The 26086-nt window shown below is 41.5% G+C and overlaps 1 protein-coding gene across 6 annotated transcripts in view; it reads left to right on the top strand.

Annotated features, from left to right (window-relative positions):
* EBAG9 (estrogen receptor binding site associated antigen 9) overlaps window positions 1-26086 on the top strand; it is a 51208-nt gene that overhangs the window by 5658 nt on the left and 19464 nt on the right. For 3 of the 6 annotated variants that reach the window (XM_038389612.2, XM_038389610.2, XM_038389609.1), the window contains one exon: window positions 23492-23589. In XM_038389612.2, the coding sequence (XP_038245540.1) occupies window positions 23507-23589 (83 nt within the window). In that variant the 5' untranslated portion in view covers window positions 23492-23506. Of the gene's footprint in view, window positions 1-16254; window positions 16259-23489; window positions 23590-26086 lie in introns of those variants that run through there. The other 3 variants (XM_038389608.1, XM_043507416.1, XM_043507414.1) reach the window with 3 other exon arrangements.

Here is a 26086-nt window from a genome sequence, read left to right as displayed (position 1 = left end):
ACTACCTCCTCTGAAATCCTGGGTGGTTCTGTCCTGGATAGCTTTGGCTCAAAGTCCTAGCACCAGCAGCATGCTCACAGAACAATGGGCTCACCGTGCTTTCCATCAGCCTGGTTATTCCTTGCCGAGTGAAACCAGCCGTTCCAATCCCAAGTCTCCCCTGCAGTGTCCAGTTCTTCTCACTGGACTCTCACAGAAGTTATCAAGTTCATTCTCCAAAGAGACAGAATATAGGCCACCCTGTTAGTTTGGCTGGAGATCCACACTTCAGCTTAATACACCACAGTGAGATGGCTTTGTTGTAATAATAATAATTAATAATAAAAAATAACAAAACACTGGTTTAAGTGATTTCAAGTAAGAGTGTGAGATAGGAAAAGTTACAAATAAACAACATCTTTTCTAGTGACTAAAACTTAATTCTAGCAAGTTATGATCTTTGCCCAAGCAGTTTCCTTACTTACATCAAGTTATCATCATCCTTAGTCCTCCATACCAGGGGGCCTAACTTTCATAGGCTTGAAGGGTGCTTGCTGTCCCCTCACTGATAGATACCAAAATGGCCTTTTGCCTTGGGTTCTGTCTCCCCAAGTACATTGTCCCTGTTTCACAAGGCATCCTGTGGGTGCAGTCTCCATCACCTATCTGAGTTTAAGAGGTCATCTTTCCTCACTTGCTCACCTGATGGTTTTGATTACGTTGCCTGTAAACGTGCTTTTCATTGTCTTTTTGGTGTCACTTTCCTTAACAGCTGCAGCGGCACAGGAGCTAGCAAACAGAGCTCTAAACAGGGGAGTTTGAGTGGGAGTTTGTATTGTGGTGCTTGTTTGGGGTTTGCTTTTGCTGGGGGGGTGGTCTTTTTGGTGTGGCTTGTGTTTCCCAGATTAACAGGATTTAGGTGGGAAGGTGATGACGGATATGGAGGCAGCTGTGGGAGTGACTCCTGTAGTGGAAGACATATTGAGGATGACTGGATGTGGAAGCTGTGGTATGTACATGATCCTGGAGGGGGGAACCAGTAAGAGTTTTTTCTGCATGAAATGTCGTCTGATAGAGCTGATGGAGGAAAAGATCCAAGGTTTGGAGATGCAGGTGGAAAGTCTGCTTGAGTTTAGGAAGGGGTTTGAGCAGATGATGGAGCAAAGATATGAGGTATCTGAAGGGAAAAGCTCAGACTCATGGACGGAAGCAGGGTTGGGGAATTTTGAGGGGAGACTGGGTGAGGAAAGTGGTCAGTGGAAACATGTGACTCAAAGAACCAGGCAGAGGAAAAGACGGGCTAATGAAGGAGAAATAGAGCTTAGGAACAGGTTTGCAGAGTTGGAAATGAAGAAGGGGCTCAGCAGGTAGTCACTGAAGGTGGAAGGGCAAGGAAGAGAGAAGAGAGGCTAGTCCTATAGAAAAGCGGAAGAGTCAAGGGAGACTACACCAAATATGATCCCCAGGAGGATACAGGATGGTTGAAGAAGATTATAAGGGAAAATAGGAATGGAAAGAACTTGCAGCCAGAGGGAATAGGGGAGAGACTCGAGATAGCACAGTCACAGGAAAAGGCAGGTCTATGTGATCGGGACTCTTATTGAAAGAATAACGATGGCCTGTAACTAGAGCTGATCCAGAGAATAGAAGGGTTGCTGTCTTCCGGTGCTAATATATGGTATTTGACCTGAGGTTGAAAGGATCCTAAGGGAGCGGAAAAAAATCCCCTAATTATCCTCATGTGGGACAAATGTACGGCTAGATTCTCGCTGGAAAGTAATAGGAGACTATGCTAGGCTGGGGAAGACGCTTAAGGAAATTGAGGCTCAGGTGATCTTAGCGTGGATCCTTCCTGTTCCTAGATAAGGGCAACAAAGGTGACAAGGATTATGACTGTCAACAGATGGCTTAGGCAGTGGTGCTATAAGGAGGGCTTTGGGATGTATGGCCACTGGGAGGCATTCACGGACAGAGGACAGTTCTCTCAGGATGGACTTCATCTGAGTAGGGAAGGAAATAGACTTCTAGGATCGAGGCTGGCACAACTGATAAAGAGAGCTTTAAACTAGGAATTGGGGGGAGATGGATGGGAGATGTCCAGGAAATCTCCACGCCAGATTTTAGCATTGAGAGGGAAGAAGACGAAGTAAGAAAGGATACAGCTGTGGGTAGGAGAATGTATATAAGGAGCGAGGGCGGTGTGGATACTAGTCTAATAGGTTATACTGGCTGTAGAATGACTGTGCCTAATAGGGTACAAAATGTGAGCGAGGCCAAACAGCAAAAATTAAGATGTTTATACACCAATGCGAGGAGCCTAGGTAACAAAATGGAGGAACTAGAGCTACTGGCGCAGGAAGCGACACCAGATATTATAGGGATAACAGAAACATGGTGGAATAGTAGTCATGACTGGACTACGGGTATTGAAGGGTATGTGCTGTTTAGGAAAGACAGAAACAAAGGTAAAAGTGGTGGAGTATCATTGTATATCAATGATGAGGTAGAATGTAAAGAAATAAGAAGCGATGCAATGGAAAAGACAGAGTCCATGTGGGCAAAAATTACATTGGGGAAGAAAACTAGTAAAGCCTCTCCTACGATAGTACTTGGGGTGTGCTATAGACCTCCGGGATCTAATTTGGATATGGATAGAGCCCTTTTTAATGTTTTTAATAAAGTAAATACTAATGGAAACTGCGTGATCATGGGAGACTTTAACTTCCCAGATATAGACTGGAGGACCAGTGCTAGTAGTAATAATAGGGCTCAGATTTTCCTAGATGCAATAGCTGATGGATTCCTTCATGAAGTAGTTGCTGAACCGACTAGAGGGGATGCCATTTTAGATTTAATTTTGGTGAGTAGCGAGGACCTCATAGAAGAAATGGTTGTAGGGGACAATCTTGGCTCAAGTGATCATGAGCTAATTCAGTTCAAACTAAATGGAAGGGTTAACAAAAATAAATCTGCAACTAAGGTTTTTGATTTCAAAAGGGCTGACTTTCAAAAATTAAGGAAATTAGTTAGGGAAGTGGATTGCACTGAAGAACTTAGGGATCTAAAGGTAGAGGAGGCCTGGGATTACTTTAAATCAAAGCTGCAGAAGCTATCAGAAGCCTGAATCCCAAGAAAGGGGAAAAAATTCATAGGAAGGAGTTGTAGACCAAGCTGGAAGAGCAAGCATCTTAGAGAGGTGATTAAGACGAAGCAGAAAGCATACAGGGAGTGGAAGATGGGAGGGATCAGCAAGGAAAGCTACCTAATTGAGGTCAGAACATGTAGGGATAAAGTGAGACGGGCTAAAAGTCGAGTAGAGTTGGACCTTGCAAAGGGAATTAAAACCAATAGTAAAAGGTTCTATAGCCATATAAATAAGAAGAAAACTAAGAAAGAAGAAGTGGGGCCACTTAACACTGAGGATGGAGTGGAGGTTAAAGATAATCTAGACATGGCCCAATATCTAAACAAACACTTTGCCTCAGTCTTTAATAAGGCTAAAGAGTATCTTAGGGATAATGGTAGCATGACAAATGGGAATGAGGATATAGAGGTAGATATTACCATATCAGAGGTAGAAGCGAAACTGAAACAGCTTAATGGGACTAAATCGGGGGGCCCAGATAATCTTCATCCAAGAATATTAAAGGAATTGGCACCTGAAATTGCAAGCCCATTAGCAAGAATTTTTAATGTATCTGTAAACTCAGGAGTAGTACCAAATGATTGGAGAATTGCTAACATAGTTCCTATTTTTAAGAAAGGGAAAAAAAAGTGATCTGGGTAACTACAGGCCAGTTAGTTTGACATCTGTAGTATGCAAGGTCCTGGAAAAAATTTTGAAGGAGAAATTAGTTAAGGACATTGAAGTCAATGGTAAATGGGACAAAATACAACATGGTTTTACAAAAGGTAGATCGTGCCAAACCAACCTAATCTCCTTTTTTGAAAAGGTAACAGATTTTTAGATAAAGGAAATGCAGTGGATCTAATTTACCTAGATTTCAGTAAGGCATTTGATACCGTGCCACATGGGGAATTATTAGTTAAATTGGAGAAGATGGGGATCAATATGAACATCAAAAGGTGGATAAGGAATTGGTTAAAGGGGAGACTGCAACGGGTCCTACTGAAAGGCGAACTGTCAGGCTGGAGGGAGGTTACCAGTGGAGTTCCTCAGGGATCGGTTTTGGGACCAAACTTATTTAATCTTTTTATTACTGACCTTGGCACAAAAAGTGGGAGTGTGCTAATAAAGTTTGCAGACGATACAAAGCTGGGAGGTATTGCCAGTTCGGAGAAGGATCGGGATATTGTACAGGAGGATCTGGATGACTTTGTAAACTGGAGTAATAGTTATAGGATGAAATTTAATAGTGAGAAGTGTAAGGTTATGCATTTAGGGATTAATAACAAGAATTTTAGTTATAAATTGGGGACGCATCAATTAGAAGTAACGGAAGAGGAGAAGGACCTTGGGAGTATTGGTTGATCATAGGATGACTATGAGCTGCCAATGTGATATGGCTGTGAAAAAAGCTAATGCGGTTTTGGGATGCATCCGGAGAGGCATTTCCAGTAGGGATAAGGAGGTTTTAATACCGTTATACAAGGCACTGGTGAGACCTCGCCTAGAATACTGTGTGCAGTTCTGGTCTCTCATGTTTAAAAAGGATGCATTCAAACTGGAGCAGGTACAGAGAAGGGCTATTAGGATGATCCGAGGAATGGAAAACTTGTCTTATGAAAGGAGACTTAAGGAGCTTGGCTTGTTTAGCCTAACTAAAAGAAGGTTGAGGGGAGATATGATTGCTCTCTATAAATATATCAGAGGGATAAATACAGGAGAGGGGGAGGAATTATTTCAGCTCAGCACCAATGTGGACACAAGAACAAATGGGTATAAACTGGCCACCAGGAAGTTTAGACTTGAAATCAGACGAAGGTTTCTAACCATCAGAGGAGTGAAGTTTTGGAATAGCCTTCCAAGGGAAGCAGTGGGGGCAAAAGATCTATCTGGTTTTAAGATTCTACTTGATAAGTTTATGGAGGAGATGGTATGATGGGATAATGGGATTTTGGTAAGTAATTGATCTTTAAATATTCAGGGTAAATAGGCCTAAACCCCTGAGATGCGATATTAGATGGATGGGATCTGAGTTACCCAGGAAAGAATTTTCTGTAGTATGTGGCTGGTGAATCTTGCCCATATGCTCAGGGTTTAGCTGATTGCCATATTTGGGGTCGGGAAGGAATTTTCCTCCAGGGCAGATTGGAGAGCCCCTGAAGGTTTTTCGCCTTCCTCTATAGCATGGGGCACAGTTGACTTGAGGGAGGTTTCTCTGCTCCTTGAAGTCTTTAAACCATGATTTAAGGACTTCAATAGCTCAGACATGGGTGAGGTTTTTCATAGGAGTGGGTGGGTGAGATTCTGTGGCCTGCGCTGTGCAGGAGGTCAGACTAGATGATCAGAATGGTCCCTTCTGACCTTAGTATCTATGAATCTATGCAACTTACATTGGAGACGCAGTCAGGCCTGTGAAACAGCATTCCTTTGTCTAGGACAGGCTGTGCGTAGGCACTGGCTGCCAAACACATTTTAGGAACATATTTCCAACACACATCTATGATTCTTTATACACCACCCGACATATGTCACACAGTAATAATGACTAGTGTGTTACCGGTTTGCATAAGACACCTAACACTACACCTTTTAGCCCTGGTCTACACTGGGGGGGAATCAATCTAAATTACGCAACTTCAGCTATGTGAATAACGTAGCGGAAGTCGATGTACTTAGTTTGACTTGCTGTGGTGTCTTCACCGTGATGAGTCGACTGCTGCCGCTCCCCCGTTGACTCTGCCTGCGCCTCTCGCGGTGCTGGAGTACAGGAGTTGATGGGAGAGCGCTCAGGGATCGATTTATCATGTTTAACTAGATGTAATAAATCTACCCCGCTGGATCAATCGCTACCTGCCGATCCGGCAGGTAGTGAAGACATACCCTTAGATACAGATTATGGCAACAGCAAGTTGAGGCAATGAGAGTGAGACCTTATGCGAATTCTGGTAAAGTGGGCCCTCTGCCAGTTGGCATTGAAGGGCTTCCTGGCTAGCAAAAGTATTTTTCCCTTTTTTCCAGATGGGGAAACTGAGACACAATTTGAGTGAGTAGTCCAAGGTGATTCTGACAGAATTTGGTCTGTGGAGTCCAAGGGTAGTAAAGTGGATTGCGGGCCAAATCTGGGCCAACAGATGCTTTTGAACGGATCCTGAAATCTTTTTTTATTATTTTCTCTGAATCTGAACCTTGACTATACCTTGACCAAGCAATTTGGACCTTGACAAAAAAATAATTGACTATACCTGCTTGAGTCCAAGTCCTATGCCCAAAGACGGGGTGGCCAACTTGCGGCTCTTCAGAAGTTAATATGCTACTCCTTGTATAGGCACCAACTCCGGGGCTGGAGCTACAGGCGCCAACTTTCCAATGTGCGGGGGAGCTGCTCACTGCTCAACCCCTGGCTGTGCCACAGGCCCTGCCCCCACTCCACCCCTTCCCGCCCCCTTCCCTGAGCCTGGAGTGCCCTTGCTTCTGCCCCGCAGAGTCTCCTGCACGCCACAAAACAGCTGATCGGGAGGGAGCGGGAGGCACTGAATGGCGGGGCTGCTGATGGGTGGGAAGCACTGGGATGGGGAAGCGGGGATGCTGATGGAGGAGCTGCTGACGTATTACTGTGGCTCTTTGGCAATCTACATTGGTAAATTCTGGCTCCTTCTCAGGCTCAGGTTGGCCGCCCCTGCCCAAAGAGTTTCCTGTGAGTATTGCAAAGTAAATTACATCTACATATAATTATTCCTGGGGAATTCTGCATCAAAAAATTAAAAATTATATGCACAATATTTTAAAATTCTGCATATTTTGTCAAAATAACACACATAATCACAACAGTTTAAATTATCTTTGGTTATTTATTTTAAAATACCCTGTCAGAAAGTATGTCTGTAACAATACAGACAATAAAAAGATTCAGGAAAAGTTTTTTGACAAATAGATTCCTTACTAGGCGTATTAATACAGAACTCTGAGTGATAAGTGCTTGTTTTGGCAGTCACATATTCAATATGTGGTAATTCCTGTCCTATCAGGTGACTTCCTTTAATTAACCAGCTATGTATTACAGTAGCTAAATGACTACAATAGGGCCGACAAATATAGTAAACAGAGAGAAATTTGGCTTGGAAAATTTACTTGCATCTATTAGCCAGGATGAAAAGTAAGTGTGATGTCATGACTCCCAAGCCAAGTTAAAGAAACAGTTTTGACCAATTTTTGTACTGTATTTACTTCTGTCAGTGAACTTTCTGTTTAATGGTTGTTTATTTGATGAGCTCTTCCACTGCTATCATACCATCTTTCCGTTCCTGGCTCCATTTATCTCCTTTCCTGTACAAGTCAGAATGTATCTTTTCCTCTTCTTTGTCTTTTTTTTTTAATTTTGCCTTTTGCTCTCATATTTATGTAATATCTCTACAGTGTGTTCTCCATTCTTCCTTCTTCCTTCAGCTTATTCATTCAATACTATATTTATCTAATGTATTTCATTAGTCCTTTTTGTGGACTTAAATACTAGGGACACTCCTCCCCAAACACCCACTTAACATCCAGAGGACTAAACCTACGAGCCCAGCAGCTTCCAAAGTGTCTGTCTATAGAGAGCTGGCTGATCATGTACTGCTGACTCTTGTTTCCAGCTAATAACTTGCAGTAAAAGAAGCCTAATACATCAAATATTTCCTAATACTACTTTGCTATGTAAGCAATTGATGTAGTTACATCACTCTATTTGATCAATGGGAGGAGAGGTGTCCCTAGTGATCATGAAGGTAGAAAGGTGATATATAAGATAATCTGTTGAGATGTGGACCACACTGTGAAAATGTCCAGGATATATGGGAGCCAATGTCCAGATGAGAGCTATTATTTGTATTACAACAATACTTTGGCCCCATTTGAAATTGGGGCTTTAAGGTGCTAAGTGCCGAACATACACCTAGTAAAAAACCAGTTGCTTTTCCCCAAAAATTTCTAATCTAAATAGACAAGACAAAGAGTGGGGAAACAGTATCCCCGTTTTACAAATGAGGAACCAAGGCACAGAGATTAAGTGGCTTGCCCAAGGTTACACAAGAAAACTGACAAATTTGGGAACTAAACCAAGACCTCTTGAGTCCCAGTCCGGTGCTCTAACCACAAGATCAATTTTCTTCACTCTTCCCACTGCTACTAGGCAATGTTAAGATACGAGGATTCCTCCTATCATGGTGCTGTCCCATCGTATTGCTCTATTTCTGTACCAATGCCTATCTAGAAGGTGTCTGATAAACTTGAATTCTCTCCCCCTCTTGCTGGAAAGGAGAATGAGCACTTTCTAACTCCCCTAGCATGCCTGATGATATATAAAAACTAAGTTTGCATTCAAGACAGGAAACATCAAAGTTAATAGGTTTCAGAGTGGTAGCTGCGTTAGACTGTATCAAGTACTCCTCGTTCTTTTTATCAAAGTTAATGTTGCTTGTGCATATGAATCCATTGAACAGTTTCAGAAGGGAAGAATTTCCATTGTTACACTGCAAGAGAATGCATCAAACAAGTAGTTGAAAGGAAATTCTATAAATAACCCATGGCTTTTAATACCTGCTGTTTTTCCATCTACACAAACTGATCGGCAAGCAGCCTCCCCACGAAGAGCAGGTAAGCAAGCATTTCCCTGTTATGTGCTTCTGTAGACGGACTGTACCTGAATGGGATGCCTGACTCAAGTACTAGCCTTTACTAATCAAATACAACTCAGGAGTCAGCTTTGTTATACAAAAATGTGTTACAGTCCATGGTGATATTGAGGGACTTTTTTGAAATAATCTAACTGGCAGTGTAAAGTCTCTGTCAGAAATAACATTTTAATGTTTCTTATCATGTTAGCCCACACTTTCCTGCAGTAATAATAGTTAGCTATCAGTCGTTTCTGTTGCTAGAGAACTCTGCACTGGTTTGGCTCATATAGCTGCTGAGGGAATGGGGGTTATTGTAACTAGGAATGGTGATTGGAATGAATGGATAAAAGAGAAAAACAAAAGAATATTAAGGTCTTCTATTTTCAGTGGCTCATTTGGAACATGATCAGTTCTGACACAACTGTTGTCTTTGTATCATGGCAGTGCTCTCAGCCTCTCCTTTCAAGCAGGAAGTGATGCAAAGGTTGTGTATGATATTTAAAAAAAAAGCCCCCACTACAATTTTAAAATGTTAACATTACACTTTTTGGGAAGAAAGTAGAACAAACAAATTGGGGGTTGGCAAGGGAGAGAATAGCTAGTAATGTCCTCCAAACAGTTAAAATTATAATGAGGTATTTCAACATAGCAATGACATGACTAGAGAATGTACTACGCAGGGTGGCTTTTTCAGTGGCTATCATTGAGCAAGGATTTTAAAGGGGCCACAAAGCCCAGATTTAATATCTCTATGACTCCAAAACAGCTCAGTAAAAGAAGAGAGAGGTTGTTTTACTAGTCAGATTTCCCAATCCCTTCTAAACTGTGCCTTTTTTTTTTTTTTTTTTAGGAGCTGGAGGGGATCTCAATAGAGCAATATAATGTACCTTAGGTAGTGATGGTGCGGTGTTGTATGTGCATGCCAGTTCTACCCTCCACACATGGTGGTAATATTGAGGAGGAGTTAAAAGCAAAAAAAAATTCTAATCTGCAGAAATACCTGATTTTTAGTAATAAAATGACAATAACTAAAACTAAGCCTTTTAAGCAATGGCTGCACCCAGTGGTTCTGCTTTCTGCATCATGTGTCCTAGGGATTGGTGGAAATACCTGAAATTCTCTGTTATGACAATTTGGGGAGGCTGGACCACCAGAACTGCTTCAGTATCTTTCTGATGCTGAGTACTTCCTACCAACTGGCCAATAGACAGTAAATGTCAGTTGAAGCCTGTCAGTAAGATGGAAGACAAAGTGTCCCTGAATGGGCATTAGTGGGCATTAGTTCTTCACTACTGGGATTCCAGGTAGAAGGTGGTTTCTAATTCTGTCATTAAACTAACAACTTCTTACATTTACAGTTTTTTTTTCAACACTGATTTATTATGAAGTTTATCGCTATATTCTATTTTCTGCCTTACCTCACTCAATAAAGCTATTTCTGTCATCCCTGTTACTTTATTCTTTCTCAATCATAACTTTTCCTCTTCTTTTAATACAGAATTTCCCCTTTGTCCAGCACAAACTTCCAGTCTCCCCAGACACTGTTGGCACATTCTCCTGTCACTCAGCTTCTCTTCTGGTTCTTTAAAGGCCCTAAAACTGCTTTTCTCAGCAGAAGAAACATAGGAAACATTGCATAGGGAAACATGCAAGAACAGCACAAGCATACATTCTATCCCTCTTGTTAGGCTGTCAGGAATGGCTCACAACTGTGAGTGTCTATCTCGGAGAAGACTGTCAGAAAACAAGGGCAGACATTGCAAACTGGTGTTATATTTTATTATTACATTTCACCAAGCCAGTAACAAATGTGCAGTCCTGTATCACTTTAACAAGGGAGACACAGACAGCTCCCTTAGGCACCTCAGCCTATCATGCCACCCAGACAAACTGAATTTAGTGATAATGGTCATACCACATCGGGTTACTCCCAATCCCAAAGGATCAGCCACTTATCTCAAAGTAGTTGGCACTTTGGATCTCACACCAAAGACAATGCTGGCAGCCAGTTCTCTAGTAAACTAACTAAAGATTTATTAGCTAAGAAAAAGAATGAGTCATTGAGAGGTTATTAACTAGATACCATTAACTTGGGTTTGAATAGACTGGGAGTGGCTGGGTCATCATACATATTGAATCTATTTCCCCATGTTAAGTATCCTCACACCTTCTTGTCACCTGTCTAAATGGGCTGTCTTGATTATCTCTACAAAAGTTTTTTTTCTCCTGCTGATAATAGCGCATCTTAATTAATTAGCCTCTTACAGTTTGTATGGCAAATTCCACCTCTGTATGTGTATATATACATCTTCTTACTATATGTTCCATTCAATGCATCTGATGAAGTGGGCTGTAGCCCACAAAAGCTTATGCTCTAATAAATTTGTTAGTCTCTAAGGTGCCACAAGTACTCCTGGTTTTTTTGCGGATACAGACTAACACGGGTGCTACTCTAAAACCTGTCATTGAGAGGTTAAAGCAGGTAAAATATAATATCAGGTGAGTCAAAGTTTGTAAGTCCAAAACAATAGCAGAGAGATAGTAATCTTCCAGTTTCTCAAAGATCTTTTCAGCGCTACCCAGAGTAATTCTGGGAATCTCCATCTTCTTGTTCAGTTATTCTACCCTGTTAGAATCCAAACAGTCCAGAGATACAGGACCATCCCTTGAATGAGTATTTATAGCTTCTTCTCCAGAAAACAATCTGAACAATGTCTTTATCCTTGTGGGCTTTCCTTTGATGATGAGTAGGAAATGCAGACTGTGTCTGTGAATTCCCATTGTTGAACACAATGGTCTTTGCTTTGAAGTTAGCACTCTTCTTCATTCACATTTCCAAGGCTCCAATTGCGTTTGATGGGTATTTTAGTTAGTTATAAACATAATATAAATGCCTGCCATTACATTATAATTAAGGCTAAGATTTTATCATGGTTATTTTTAGTAAAAGTCATGGACAGGTCACGGGCAATAAACAAAAATTCACAGAAGCCGTGACCTGTCTGACTTTTGCTGCTGCGGCTCCATGATTTTCCCTGCCACCATGGAGGCTGGGAGCTGCAGGGTTTCCCCACTCGGCTGTCCCCAGTCGCTGGAACCCTGAGATGGGCCCCCTGAGGAAGCTGTTGCTGAAACCCTGCAGAGAGACCCTGAGGAGGCTGTTGCCTGCCATTGAAAACCTGCCGGGGGCGCCACTGGCTGCCAGCACCAGTCCTGCAGCTCCAGGGGCTGAAACAGAAAATGTCATGGAGGTTTCTGGAAGTCATGGCATCCATGAGCTCCGTGACATAAACATAGCCTTAATTATAATAGAAATAGATAAGGAAACAAATACAAGTAACATTTCATTAGTTTTTCATGAAGTTTTAACCCTTGAATATACTGTTACATTAACACACCTTTTGACCTAGGGTTATTTAATTACTAGGGCATACATAATGTAAATGTCATGCAATAGTAAACAACAGGACATAGACAAGCGAAAACAATACAAGTAACATCTCTTTTGAACATTATTGACACAATTGAACTGGCTTGAATACATATTAATGTAAGTAACACTTCTTTGATATTCATACACAAGCGAATTGGCCTTTGGCTTGAGCTGGTCTGTCAGCATCACATCTCCATCAAAAACAATGGTGTTAAATGAGATGGAGGTGGCCCAGCATCTCTCTGGATTGTGGAAAAGAGACATGTTCCAAGCCACCATTGAAACAAAAGGCACTTTTGTTTTCCCCCCGTTTTCCCTCTAGGACCAGTCGAGCTCTAGGGCTGTGGTGACCCTGTTGATAGGGAAGCAGACAAGTTCAGTATAGGGAATTGAGATGAATCCCATAAATGAGGTATGAGGTTCTTAATGAGCACCACTTCTCCTGTACTGCAGTTCACTAGTCTGATCTGTATTTTGTTTGCACTTTAGTGCCCCATGTCTGCCCTTTCGCAGTGGGCAGGCCTTTTCCTTGGGAAGGTTTGTCAACTCTGAGCCAGCATACATGGCATTCTGAGGATTATAAGTTTCAAAAGACCATGCATATTTTTATTTGGATTGGATCCAAAGTCATACTGCAAGCACCTCGCAATGTTTATATAACACTGTAAGAACAATTTGTCATGTGAATCATGTCATTCATCTGGCAGCTGAACATAAGTTCCTAAGGGTTTTGGTACTTCTGAATGTCTTTGTCTCACTTGGAATCTTTATTGTTACTGTAGGTTACAGACGTAAGTACAGTATTGGATCATTTCATGTAGTGCTGTGAGTCTTAATAGACGTTCCTTGCGTTCAAAGCTTTAATCTAGGAAAAGAGGCTTAAATGCTATAACATAATTGAATTTCAACTGTCCTTTGCTCTTTAATGGTTTGAAGAAGACATCACAAGGCTTTTTCTCTTCTTACCAGGGGTTGATTTAGAGAAGTTGTTAGTTTAACTGTAGCTGATTGTTTTAGAAACTTATTTATATAGCTCAAATTCTCTGTTGATGTCATGTCACAGATCTAGTCAAGTTCCCCCTCTTGGTCACTCACCAGATTGGGACCTGTGTTTTTAAACCCCTGGAGTTTGAACTGAATCCAGGTACTGCCCCTGTTTTTGGATCCCTGGTCACACTCTCAAGGTGCAGATCATCTGTCTAGCACTCCTTCCTGAGAGCTGAGACCTCACAGTCCAACTGTTTAGCCCCTGTTACCTGTGCTGACCGTCAGGCTCCCTTGTAGTTTCAAAACACTTTCCTGCAGATCTCCAGTTGTGGGGCCTACTCGTTAACTCTTCAAGGACATGTGATAGGTGTCACATACAATACACACCAGGATTTTGAATCACAATGTCCCTTACTTAGTTGTAGGAGAAATACACAGATCTATACAAAAATAGTAAACCCTACATGTATTTCCCTGACTTGTTTTCCTCACCACTCCAGAGCTGGAGGTCAGTGTCTTCTGGGGCAGTCCTTCAGCTGCAGCACATGACTTGTTATTTCCATCTAGGGTGACCAGATGTCCCGATTTTATAGGGACAGTCCCCGTATTTGGGGCTTTTCTTAAATAGGTTCCTATTACCCCCACCTCCCACCCCCCCATCCCGATTTTTCACACTTGCTGTCTGGTCACCCGATTTCCATCATTCCATCTCTCTTCCCATCCCTCACCCCCAGTCAGCTTGCTTTCACCTTGGTTAGTCCCACAGCTAAACCAAACCTTCCCTGCTACAAAAGCATGCCTCTTCTTTGCATCTCTCCTGCCCCAAGCTACCTGTGGCTCCAAGTCCCTCAAGTTTATGCGTATCAATACCTAGTTCCTTTGTCCTGCTGCATTTAATTTTTCACTCTCCAGATCTGAGTCCCATATAGACAAGCTGAAGGAAGTGCCTTCTCCCCAATCCAACCAACCTTAGCATACTACTGACTGGTCAGACTGCAGTCATTAGGGTTAACTACTCTTCACTGTATCTAGCCCGGGACAGGTGTGCTTAGTGGCCTGTCATGAGTGGTGGAGAGACAGAGAGATATTCTACAATACAGTAGTTTTCATAAGAACAACTTCAAAATATCAACCAGAATTAGTAAATTTTGCAAACAGATTCCTTACATTGTTACAGGTCACAACAAATAACTGTGGCTGAACTTAAAACAAAACAAAACAAACAATAATGCAAATATAAACCTCAATACAAAATCTCTTTTTCCCAGACATGTTTCTTTTTGCTTGACTAGAAAATATAACATACTTCCAAAAGGATTAGTTATAAATGTTTGAGAGCTGCTATACTAATTTCAATTGAATAAACAGCCCAAAGCTGTTGATATAACCCAGTTACTGTCCCGCATTAAACAGTGTTAAATAAGGTTTGGTATATGGAGACCTGCTTCGCACCATGGCAAATACACCATTAAAAATACTTTTAACCTTTTATTAAACATAAAGAAAATAAGGGAAAAACAGATAAAGTATTAAGTAAGACTTTCATTTTAAGATCATCCCTTTTCCTGGAGAGAGGTTTTAGAAGGAATCACTCCTTCTTTGTTTGACAGTCCCTTAGATGGTAATGTACTGGCAGGCATTGTCCTTAAGCTTAAATAGCTCTTCACCCTCACTGGTATTTACCCAGCTAATGTATTTTTAGAGAGCAATCATATCCTCTCTTAGCCTTCTTTTTACTAGGCTAAACAAGACAAGCTCTTTCAGTCTCCTCTCATAAGATTGGCCTCCATTCTCCTTAACTACAAAATTTGTTGTTTTTTTCAAAGAAGGAAATCAGGTTAGTGATATACAAAATGAAACTCTCCACCATTGCAAAAGGAAGAATGCCTTTGTAGAATGGTGTAGACAGTTGCTCTCTTGTGTCCTAAATTTCTGCACATTCCCTGAATCTACCGTCTTCCACTGCAAGCCCATGCTGCCCTCCCCTTCTGTATCTACACAGCCATGCATTTATCTCCAGGATGCACATGTCCCCGTCCTTACCCTCAACTGGGAGGATGGGCGAGCACTCAGCCTGCCACCCTGACTCCTTCCCCCTTGCTCCTAAAGCTCTGTAGTTTTTTCTTATCTGCTCAGGGTCATACCTGGCAGTATCATTAGTGCCTACCTGGATGAGCAACGAGTAGTGGTTGGAGGGATAGATGAGCCTCAGCAACCTTTCAGTAACATCTCAGATGTGGACTCCGGATAGGCAGAATATCATATCAGGTTGGTAAATGGATGCCTCAATCCCCCACAGAAAGGGATCCCCAACCACCCTCACCCTGCGTCTACTGTTCATGAGTCACCCTGCCTTGGGGGGCAGGTGATTCTTCTTCAACCATTGGAGTCTGCTCCTCAACTCCTGTTACCAGTATAGCATAGGTTTCAGAGTAGCAGCCGTGTTAGTCTGTATTCGCAAAAAGAAAAGGAGTACTTGTGGCACCTTAGAGACTAACAAATTTATTAGAGCATAAGCTTTCGTGAGCTACAGCTCACTTCATCGGATGCATTTGGTGGAAAAAACAGAGGAGAGATTTATATACACACACAGAGAACATGAAACAATGGGTTTATCATACACGCTCTAAGGAGAGTGATCACTTAAGATAAGCCATCACCAGCAGCAGGGGGGGAAAGGAGGAAAACCTTTCATGGTGACAAGCAAGGTAGGCTAATTCCAGCAGTTAACAAGAATATCAGAGGAACAGTGGGGGGTGGGGTGGGAGGGAGGGAGAAATACCATGGGGAAATAGTTTTACTTTGTGTAATGATTCATCCATTCCCAGTCTCTATTCAAGCCTAAGTTAATTGTATCCAGTTTGCAAATTAATTCCAATTCAGCAGTCTCTCATTGGAGTCTGTTTTTGAAGCTTTTTTGCTGAAGGATAGCCACTCTTAGGTCTGTGATCGAGTGACCAGAGAGATTGAAGTGTTCTCCAACTGGTTTTTGAATGTTATAATTCTTGACATCTGATTTGTGTCCATTCATTCTTTTACGTAGAGACTGTCCAGTTTGGCCAATGTACATGGCAGAGGGGCATTGCTGGCACATGATGGCATATATCACATTGGTAGATGCGCAGGTGAACGAGCCTCTGATAGTGTGGCTGATGTGATTAGGCCCTAGGATGGTGTCCCCTGACTAGATATGTGGACAGAGTTGGCAACGGGCTTTGTTGCAAGGATAGGTTCCTGGGTTAGTGGTTCTGTTGTGTGTGTGTGGTTGCTGGTGAGTATTTGCTTCAGATTGGGGGGCTGTCTGTAAGCAAGGACTGGTCTGTCTCCCAAGATCTGTGAGAGCGATGGCTCGTCCTTCAGGATAGGTTGTCGATCCTTGATGATGCGTTGAGAGGTTTTAGTTGGGGGCTGAAGGTGATGGCTAGTGGCGTTCTGTTGTTTTCTTTGTTGGGCCTGTCCTGTAGTAGGTGACTTCTGGGTACTCTTCTGGCTCTGTCAATCTGTTCCTTCACTTCAGCAGGTGGGTATTGTAGTTGTAGGAATGCATGATAGAGATCTTGTAGGTGTTTGTCTCTGTCTGAGGGGTTGGAGCAAATGCGGTTATATCGTAGCGCTTGGCTGTAGACAATGGATCGAGTGGTATGTCTGGATGAAAGCTAGAGGCATGTAGGTAGGAATAGCGGTCAGTAGGTTTCCGATACAGGGTGGTGTTTATGTGACCATCGCTTATTAGCACCGTAGTGTCCAGGAAGTGGATCTCTTGTGTGGACTGGTCCAGGCTGAGGTTGATGGTGGGATGGAAATTGTTGAATCATGGTGGAATTCCTCAAGAGCTTCTTTTCCATGGGTCCAGATGATGAAGATGTCATCAATGTAGCGCAAGTAGAGTAGGGGCATTAGGGGACGAGAGCTGAGGAAGCGTTGTTCTAAGTCAGCCATAAAAATGTTGGCATACTGTGGGGCCATGCAGGTACCCATCGCAGTGCCGCTGATTTGAAGTTATACATTGTCACCAAATGTGAAATAGTTATGGGTCAGGACAAAGTCACAAAGTTCAGCCACCAGGTTAGCCATGACAGTATCGGGGATACTGTTCCTGACGGCTTGTAGTCCATCTTTGTGTGGAATGTTGGTGTAGAGGGCTTCTACATCCATAGTGGCTAGGATGGTGTTTTTAGGAAGATCACCAATGGACTGTAGTTTCCTCAGGAAATCGGTGGTGTCTCGAAGATAGCTGGGAGTGCTGGTAACGAGGCTCTTGAGGAATTCCACCATGATTTCAACAATTTCCATCCCACCATCAACCTCAGCCTGGACCGGTCCACACAAGAAATCCACTTCCTGGACACTACGGTGCTAATAAGCGATGGTCACATAAACACCACCCTGTATCGGAAACCTACTGACCGCTATTCCTACCTACATGCCTCTAGCTTTCATCCGATCACACCACACGATCCATTGTCTACAGGCAAGCGCTACGATATAACCGCATTTGCTCCAACCCCTCAGACAGAGACAAACACCTACAAGATCTCTATCATGCATTCTTACAACTATAATACCCACCTGCTGAAGTGAAGAAAAAGATTGACAGAGCCAGAAGAATACCCAGAAGTCACCTACTACAGGACAGGCCCAACAAAGAAAATAACACAACACCACTAGCCATCACCTTCAGCCCCCAACTAAAACCTCTCCAATCCATCAAGGCTCTACAACCTATCCTGAAGGATGACCCATCACTCTCACAGATCTTGGGAGACAGGCCAGTCCTTGCTCACACACAGCCCCCCAACCTGAAGCAAATACTCACCAGCAACCACACACAACAGAACCACTAACCCAGGAACCTATCCCTGCAACAAAGCCCGTTGCCAACTCTGTCCACATATCTATTCAGGGGACACCATCATAGGGCCTAATCGCATCAGCCACACTATCAGAGGCTCGTTCACCTGCGCATCTACCAATGTGATATATGCCATCATGTGCCAGCAATGCCCCTCTGCCATGTACATTGGCCAAACTGGACAGTCTCTACGTAAAAGAATGAATGGACACAAATCAGACGTCAAGAATTATAACATTCAAAAACCAGTTGGAGAACACTTCAATCTCTCTGGTCACTCGATCACAGACCTAAGAGTGGCTATACTTCAACAAAAAAGCTTCAAAAACAGACTCCAACGAGAGACTGCTGAATTGGAATTAATTTGCAAACTGGATACAATTAACTTAGGCTTGAATAGAGACTGGGAATGGATGAGTCATTACACAAAGTAAAACTATTTCCCCATGGTATTTCTCCCTCCCTCCCACCCCACCCCCCACTGTTCCTCTGATATTCTTGTTAACTGCTGGAATTAGCCTACCTTGCTTGTCACCATGAAAGGTTTTCCTCCTTTCCCCCCCCTGCTGCTGGTGATGGCTTATCTTAAGTGATCACTCTCCTTACAGTGTGTATGATAAACCCATTGTTTCATGTTCTCTGTGTGTGTGTATATAAATCTCTCCTCTGTTTTTTCCACCAAATGCATCCGATGAAGTGAGCTGTAGCTCACAAAAGCTTATACAGTATAGCATACTGGTTCTTGATCTTGATGGACAGGGGACCCAAGGTGGCAAACACAGTCTCCTCCCCAACGAGCAGGGTTTCTCCTCCTCTGGATCTGCTGTATTCACATGTAGTTGTCTCCTCCATCCCAGACATCTGCATGTGCATCCTGTCAGTGAAAGTCCTTATGCTCCTGGAACCTATGCAGACAAGCCATCTCTTATATGCATTAAGAGGAATTCCACAAATGGACACCTCTTATGCCAAATGATTCCCCGACCTGGTTTCCTTTGGCAGGGACATGCAAGTGACTTTCCCAGCAAGTCAGGACCAGGACCTGGATAGAAGCTTCCTGAGTCAGGATACCTCTGTCTGGCATGCCCTCACCTGTACAAACAGGGGAAGATGATGTGCCATTTTCCTTCTATTGAGGGTTCTTCCATGTTGAGTACCTGCAAGTTGACTGATTCTAATTATAAAAGGTCCATTAAAGTGAAACTTGAACAGAAGAAGAAACTGAACTATAATCCTGAGTTTTTCTTCCTTGTTTATTAGCTATTACTGTTTAAGATCTAAATTTCAACCCCAAATGTGTTTGTTTGGAAGAGATCATAGTTGATTGCATAAAACGATGGAAAATTGTTTAAGGAAAATCACAAAGGACAGGACACTTGCATTGATGGTGGTGGTAATTTTTAAAAGACCTGCCCACCCAGCTCAGCTTCAGTCGTGTGGTTTTTAACACACATTGGATTGGGTAGGCCAGAAAATCGTAATAGACTGTATACTAAGAAAGTACTGTTTGCCGGAAGCTGGTAATGGGCAACAGGGGATGGATCACTTGATGATTACCTGTTCTGTTCATTCTCTCTGAAGCACGTGGCAGTGGCCACTTTCAGAAGACGGGATACTTGGCTGGATGGACCCTTGATCTTACCCAGTATGACCGTTCTTCTATAATGGTGTACTGGTAACTAGGGCAAATACAGTAGAATGGTGGACATAACTAGTTAGACGAATTGCAAGCTTTTAATTGTGGACCATGTGCGTACTGTTTTCTGTTTTGAGGAGTAAATATGCTTCCAAAGCAAATGATATCGTATGTGTTTGTGCTTTATTTCACAAGATCTTTATGGCATTTTTCAGTGTGGTCTGAGTTGTTTCTTTTTCTTCAGAAAAATGTATTTTTGGGGGATTGAGGGGAATACTCATATACCCAAGTTTGTAGTGGCTCATTCCAATCCAAATTCTGCAACTCATGAAAAGAGATTTGTCAGGATCAATTTGGTGTACTCAGTCTAGAGGTTTTGTAGAGACTTACATTAGTAGTGTCATAGAATCATAAAACTGGAAGGGACTTGGAAAGGTCCTCTAGTCCAATCCCCTGCACTCAAGGCAGGACTAAGTATTATCTAGACCATCCCTGACAGGTGTTTGTCCAACCTGCTCTTAAAAATCCCCAGTGATTGAGATTCCACCACCTACCTAGGCAATTTATTCCAATGCTTAACCACTCTGACAGTTAGGAAGTTTTTCCTAATATCCAACCTAAACTGCCGTTACTTCAATTTAAGCCCATTGTTTTTTGTCCTTCCTCAGAGGTTAAGAAGAACAATTTTTCTCCCTCCGCCCTATAACATGTACTTGAAAACTGTTATCATATCCCCTGTTGGTCTTCTCTTCTCCAGACTAAACAAACCCATTTTTTTCAGTCTTCCCTCATAGGTCATGGTTTCTATACCTTTAATCATTTTTGTTGCTCTTCTCTGGACTTTCTCCAATTTATCCACGTCTTTCCTGAAATGTGGCATCCAGAACTGGACTCACTACTCCAGTTGAGGCCTAATCAACACAGAGTAGAGCGGAATAATTACTTCCCATGTCTTGCTTACAGTAGTCCTGCTAATACATCCCAGAATGATGTTTGCTTTTTTGGCAACAGTGTTACACTATTGACTCATATTTAGTTTGTGATCCACTATGACTCCCAGATCCCTTTCCGCAGTACTCCTTCCTAGGCAGTCATTTCCCATTTTTAATGTGTGCAACTGATTGTTCCTTCCTAAGTGGAGTACTTTGCATTTGTCCTTATTGAATTTCATCCTGTTTACTTCAGACCGTGTCTCCTGTTTGTCCAGATCATTTTGAATTTTAATCCTATCCTCCAAAGCACTTGTAACCCCTCCCAGCTTGGTATAGTCTGCAAACTTTATAAGTGTACTCTCTATGCCATTATCGACATCATTGATGAAGATATTGAACAAAACTGGACCCAGAACCGATCCCTGCAGGATGCCACTCATTATGCCCTTCTAGCATGACTGTGAACCACTGATAACTACTCTCTGGGAACAATTTTCCAACCAGTTATGCATCCACCTTACAGTAGCTCCATCTAGGTTGCATTTCGCTAGTTTGTTTATGAGAAGGTCATGCGAGACAGTATCAAAAGCCTTACTAAAGTCAAGCTACACTACATCTACCACTTCCCCCGTATCCACAAAGCTTTCTTTGACAGGATAACAAGCCATCAGGTTGGTTTGACAAGATTTGTTCTTGACAAATCCATGCTGATTGTTATTTATCACCTTATTATCTTCTAAGTGTTTGCAAATTGATTGTTTAATTATTTGCTCCATTATCTTTCCAGGTACAGAAGTTAAGCTGACTGGTCTGTAATTCTCTGGGTTGTCCTTATTTCCCTTTTTATAGATGGGCACTATATTTGCCTTTTTCCAGTCTTCTGGAATGTCTCCTGTCTTCCATGATTTTTCAAGATAATTGCTAACGGCTCAGATATCTCCTCAGTCAGCTCCTTGAGTATTCTAGGATGCATTTCATCAAGCCCTGGTGATTTGAAGACATCTAACTTGTCTTAAGTAATTTTTGACTTGTTCTTTCCCTATTTTAGACTCTGATCCTATCTCATTTTCACTGGTATTCACTATGTTAGATGTCCAATCGCCACCAACCTTTTGGTGAAAACCGAAATAAAGAAGTCATTAAGCACCTCTGCCATTTCCACATTTTCTGTTACTGAGTTTCCCACCTCATTGAGTAACGGGCCTACTCTGTCCTTGGTCTTCCTCTTCTTGCTTCTAATGTATTTGTAGAATGTTTTCTTGTTTCCTTTTATGTCCCTAGCTAGTTTGATCTCATTTTATATCTTGGCTTTTCTAATTTTGTCTCTACATATTTTTGTTGTTCACCCTTTGTAATTTGACTGAGTTTCCACTTTTTTGTAGGACTCTTCTTTTGAGTTTTGGATCATTGAAGATGTCCTGGTTAAGCCAGGGAGGTCTCTTGCCATACTTCCTATCTTTCCTACGCTGTGGGATGGTTTGCTCTTGTGCCCTTAATAATGTCTCTTTGAAAAACTGCCAACTGTCTTCAATTGTTTTTACCCTTAGATTTGTTTCCCATGGGATTTTACCTGCCAATTACCTGAATTGGCTAAAGTCTGCCTTCTTGAAATCCATTGTCTTTATTGTGCTGTTCTCTCCTCCTCCTACCATTACTTAGGAACTGATCTCTACCATTTCATGATCACTTTCACCCAAGTTGCCTTCCACTTTAAAATTCTCAACCAGTTCTTCCGTGTTTGTTAAAATCAAATCTAGAACAGCCTCCCCCGCCCCCCAGTAGCTTTCTCCACTTTCTGAAATAAAAAATTGTCTCCAATACATTCCAACAGTCCAAGTACTTTTTGAATAATCTGTGCCCTGCTTTGTTGTTTTCCCAGCAGATGTCTGGGTAGTTGAAGTCCCCTATCACCACCAAGTCCTGTGCTTTTGATGATTTTGTTAGTTGTTTAAAAAAAGCCTCATCCACCTCTCTGAGACGTGACAGTTTCTGAAGTGTTTTAAACTGTTTTAGCCAATGCCAAGGCTCTAGCCCAGTTAAGTGACTTGGTTACAGCACAGTCCTGTCCACAATACGTATCTTGAAAGTGTAATTACCAGAGGGACATCCATGTCTGTAGTGTAAATAGGGGGCCTGTTAGGATCGTTCGGTCTTATGATGGTAGAGTCAATTGCTCCAAGTGGCATCATGCTCCCCAAGGGCCAACTTCTGTGATTAGAGTTCCTATTGAAGTTCACAGGAACTGTGTGAGCAACCAGTTACATGTTTTGGCTGCAGCTACCTGTTTGAATTATAATCATATCTAAAATAGACTGGTTGTATAGAATTATATTACAGTTATTTTTATACTGACAGGAAATTGACAGATACGTTCTTTCATATTTATGTGATGGTATTCTTTTATATTTTTTTTTTGTTTGCCTGAGTACCCCTGGCCTCACCTTTTTCCCTCTGATTATATATTTGAAGAACTTGTTATATGACTACTACAATGTCAATAAAATGTCATAATGGATGACAAATAGTACGTACATAATGTGTATTGTGCATTGACTCTCTCCTCACTGGTGTAACTCCGTTGACTTCAGTGGAGTTACTCTTGATTTACTCTTGGGTAACTGAGAAGCTAATAGAAAAGGAGTACTTGTGGCACCTTAGAGACTAACAAATTTCATAAGCTCTCATATGCATCCGATGAAGTGAGCTGTAGCTCACGAAAGCTTATGCTCAAATAAACTTGTTAGTCTCTAACAAGTACTCCTTTTCTTTTTGAGAATACAGACTAACACGGCTGCTACTCTGAAACCTGAGAAGCTAATCAGGCCTAAAAGCTATATAAAGATATATTATGCATTTGGGATATTTTTATTTTAATTAATTTATTTATTTTACAGGCAAAGTTTCTCGCCATGGCCATCACACAGTTCCGGATTTTTAAAATTTGTACTTGCCTGGCAGCAGTGTTGTCCTTCATTAAGAGGCTAATATGCAGGTAAATAACATGGTTTCATGTATTAAACTGCCTAATCTTCTTTTGTTTAATTACAAGTTGTTTCTAATCTTTCCTCCTTACCTTACTCAATTGCATAGTTCTTAACTGCGGAACAAAGCCTAGTTGAATGATAGTTAAACTATACTCAAACCGTTCATCTTGATGTTCATTTGACATTAAAAATTATGTAGTGCTGTAATGTGAGTAATTGGACTAAGTTCTACAGCTGTGTGTATATAGTATGGTTTATAACACAACAATACTGGCTGTCTCTTATGCCTATTTTTAACTTTTTTTTTTTTAAAGCATGTTTTGAAAGTTGTCTCCTAAAAACATATCTGAAGAATCTGTTCTCTGAATTTCTGGAAGAAAAATCCCATTCTTTAGCTGAAAACCTCCTTAGAGCAAAGCATACACTTACCAACTCTCAGGGTTTTTTAAAATTACAATATCAAGTCCACAATTGCTTGTCACTAACTTTCTATTATAAACTTAATTGTGACCCTCCCACTTTTGTTTGCCAAAACCAAACCAGTCTATCTGAAGCTTCTCAAATAGCCTTCTGCCCATTAAAGGCTTTTTTAAAACTTGGGGGTAAATTGTACAGGTCTGTAAGAGATTAGCCTAAAAACCAGTTAGAATTTAGTTGAAGAAAATTTTAAAATGTTGTTTCTTTGTGAAATGTCGTATCTGAAAAAGTATTGGTTTAGATACTTAAAATTTGGCTTCTGCTGTCCTCATGACACCTAGGTTTTCTGGCTGTCTCATTGTGAACAATTCAGTGAAAACCTCTGCTTAATATGAATTTGCAGTCAAGAAAGTAAAGAAAACGTTAGGATGCCTCAGCCCTGGGATGGAAAGTGAGGGGGGGAAAACTCAGTAGAATCATAGAATATCAGGGTTGGAAGAGACTTCAGGAGGTCATCTCATCCAACCCCCTGCTGAAAGCAGGACCAACCCCAACTAAATCATCCTAGCCAGGGCTTTGTCAAGCCTGACCTTAAAAACCTCAAAGGAAGGACAATGTCAGTACAAACTAAAATTTCATAGACAATGATTTGTTTATATTGCTCTGTATACTGTACACTGTAAGTACAGTATTTATATTCCAATTGATTTATTTTATAATTATATGGTAAAATGAAACAGTAAGCAGTTTTTTAGTAACAGTGTGCTGTGACACTTTTTTGTACTTTTATGTCTGATTTTGTAAGTAAGTGAGGTGAAACTTGGGGGTACACAAGACAAATCAGATTCTTGAAAGGGATGCAGTAGTCTGGAAAGGTTGAGAGCCACTGCAATAGAAGTTTCAAACAGCAGTAGATCAGAGCACACTATGGAACTTCTAGTGTGTGGCAGCAGGGTCCACCTGGCCAGTTAGTGCACATCAGCTGCTGTGCTGTAGATTTATATCCCAGTTTGCTGTGTGCTAAATTGCCATATAGACAATCTAAGCAGAGTTAGATGACAGTGTTGAAAAAACTGGAACGCTGTCTAAACTGTAACTTCCACTGGTGAACTACAGCTGTGGTAATATCCTAGACAAGACCTATCGATTGTACTGTGAAGGATTGTGCTGTTGGAAGGTATGAGGTTCATGCACGTCTGACAAGTTCAGTCATTTTATTAAAAAATTAAATTATATTTTTATTTTATTTTATATTTTATATTTTATTATATAAAAACGATTATATTTCTAACTGGATTTATTTGCGTTCTTAAAGAGAGTTACATAAGGCATGCATTTAGAATGTTAGTTTCCTGCTTGGTTCTTGTACGGCACTAGTTCCTGTGAAATAGAGGCCTATTGGTGGTTCACTACTCTGTGTCAGCAACTCTGGTCAGACCTGACGTACTCACTATGTGTCACACTTTAGTGATATATTTATTTAAGGTGACATGTAATATGTCATTTGAAATCTAATAACACACTGGTCATTAATATCACTGTGAAATGTTTGTAACAACACTGTAAGTGAAATTATGGATACTCTCTGATATTACATCCTGGAGACTGTGAACAGACAAAGGAGACAAAATAGGTTTTTTTCTATATGGGGTCGGAAGAGAAAATGTGGCAGATGGCCTGTCCAGGAAAGAGGGTTCTGACCTGCTTCCTATGGGTCAGCCTGTGGCTAACCCTCCTGCAGCTTTGTAAGGGGGGAGGTGTGACCCTATGAGAACCTCAGTGCCAGATGGCAAGGGATTTCCTGGTATGCAGCAGTGAGTTTCAGCTGACCTGACCAGCCCAGTGTATCCCAACTCACTGTTTTATAATCTGTATCTAAAATGGGTCATGTAAAGTATCATATGTGAACTGGTGACAAAGATCATTATGAACACTATATGAGGAATTATGGATACTCACTAATATCATACTTTAAAGTCTGACCAAACAAAGAGAGAGAAACTGTTTTTTCCCCAGAGAGAAGGCAGCTATCTGTCTTCTATATAAATTAAGAAGGGTGAAATCAAAACAATGGGCACACCATTTAAA

The sequence above is a fragment of the Dermochelys coriacea genome, chromosome 2 (assembly GCF_009764565.3).
Source record: "Dermochelys coriacea isolate rDerCor1 chromosome 2, rDerCor1.pri.v4, whole genome shotgun sequence".
In the NCBI taxonomy this organism is placed as follows: Eukaryota; Metazoa; Chordata; order Testudines; family Dermochelyidae; genus Dermochelys; species Dermochelys coriacea.
This window is presented reverse-complemented; position numbering and strand designations above follow the sequence as displayed.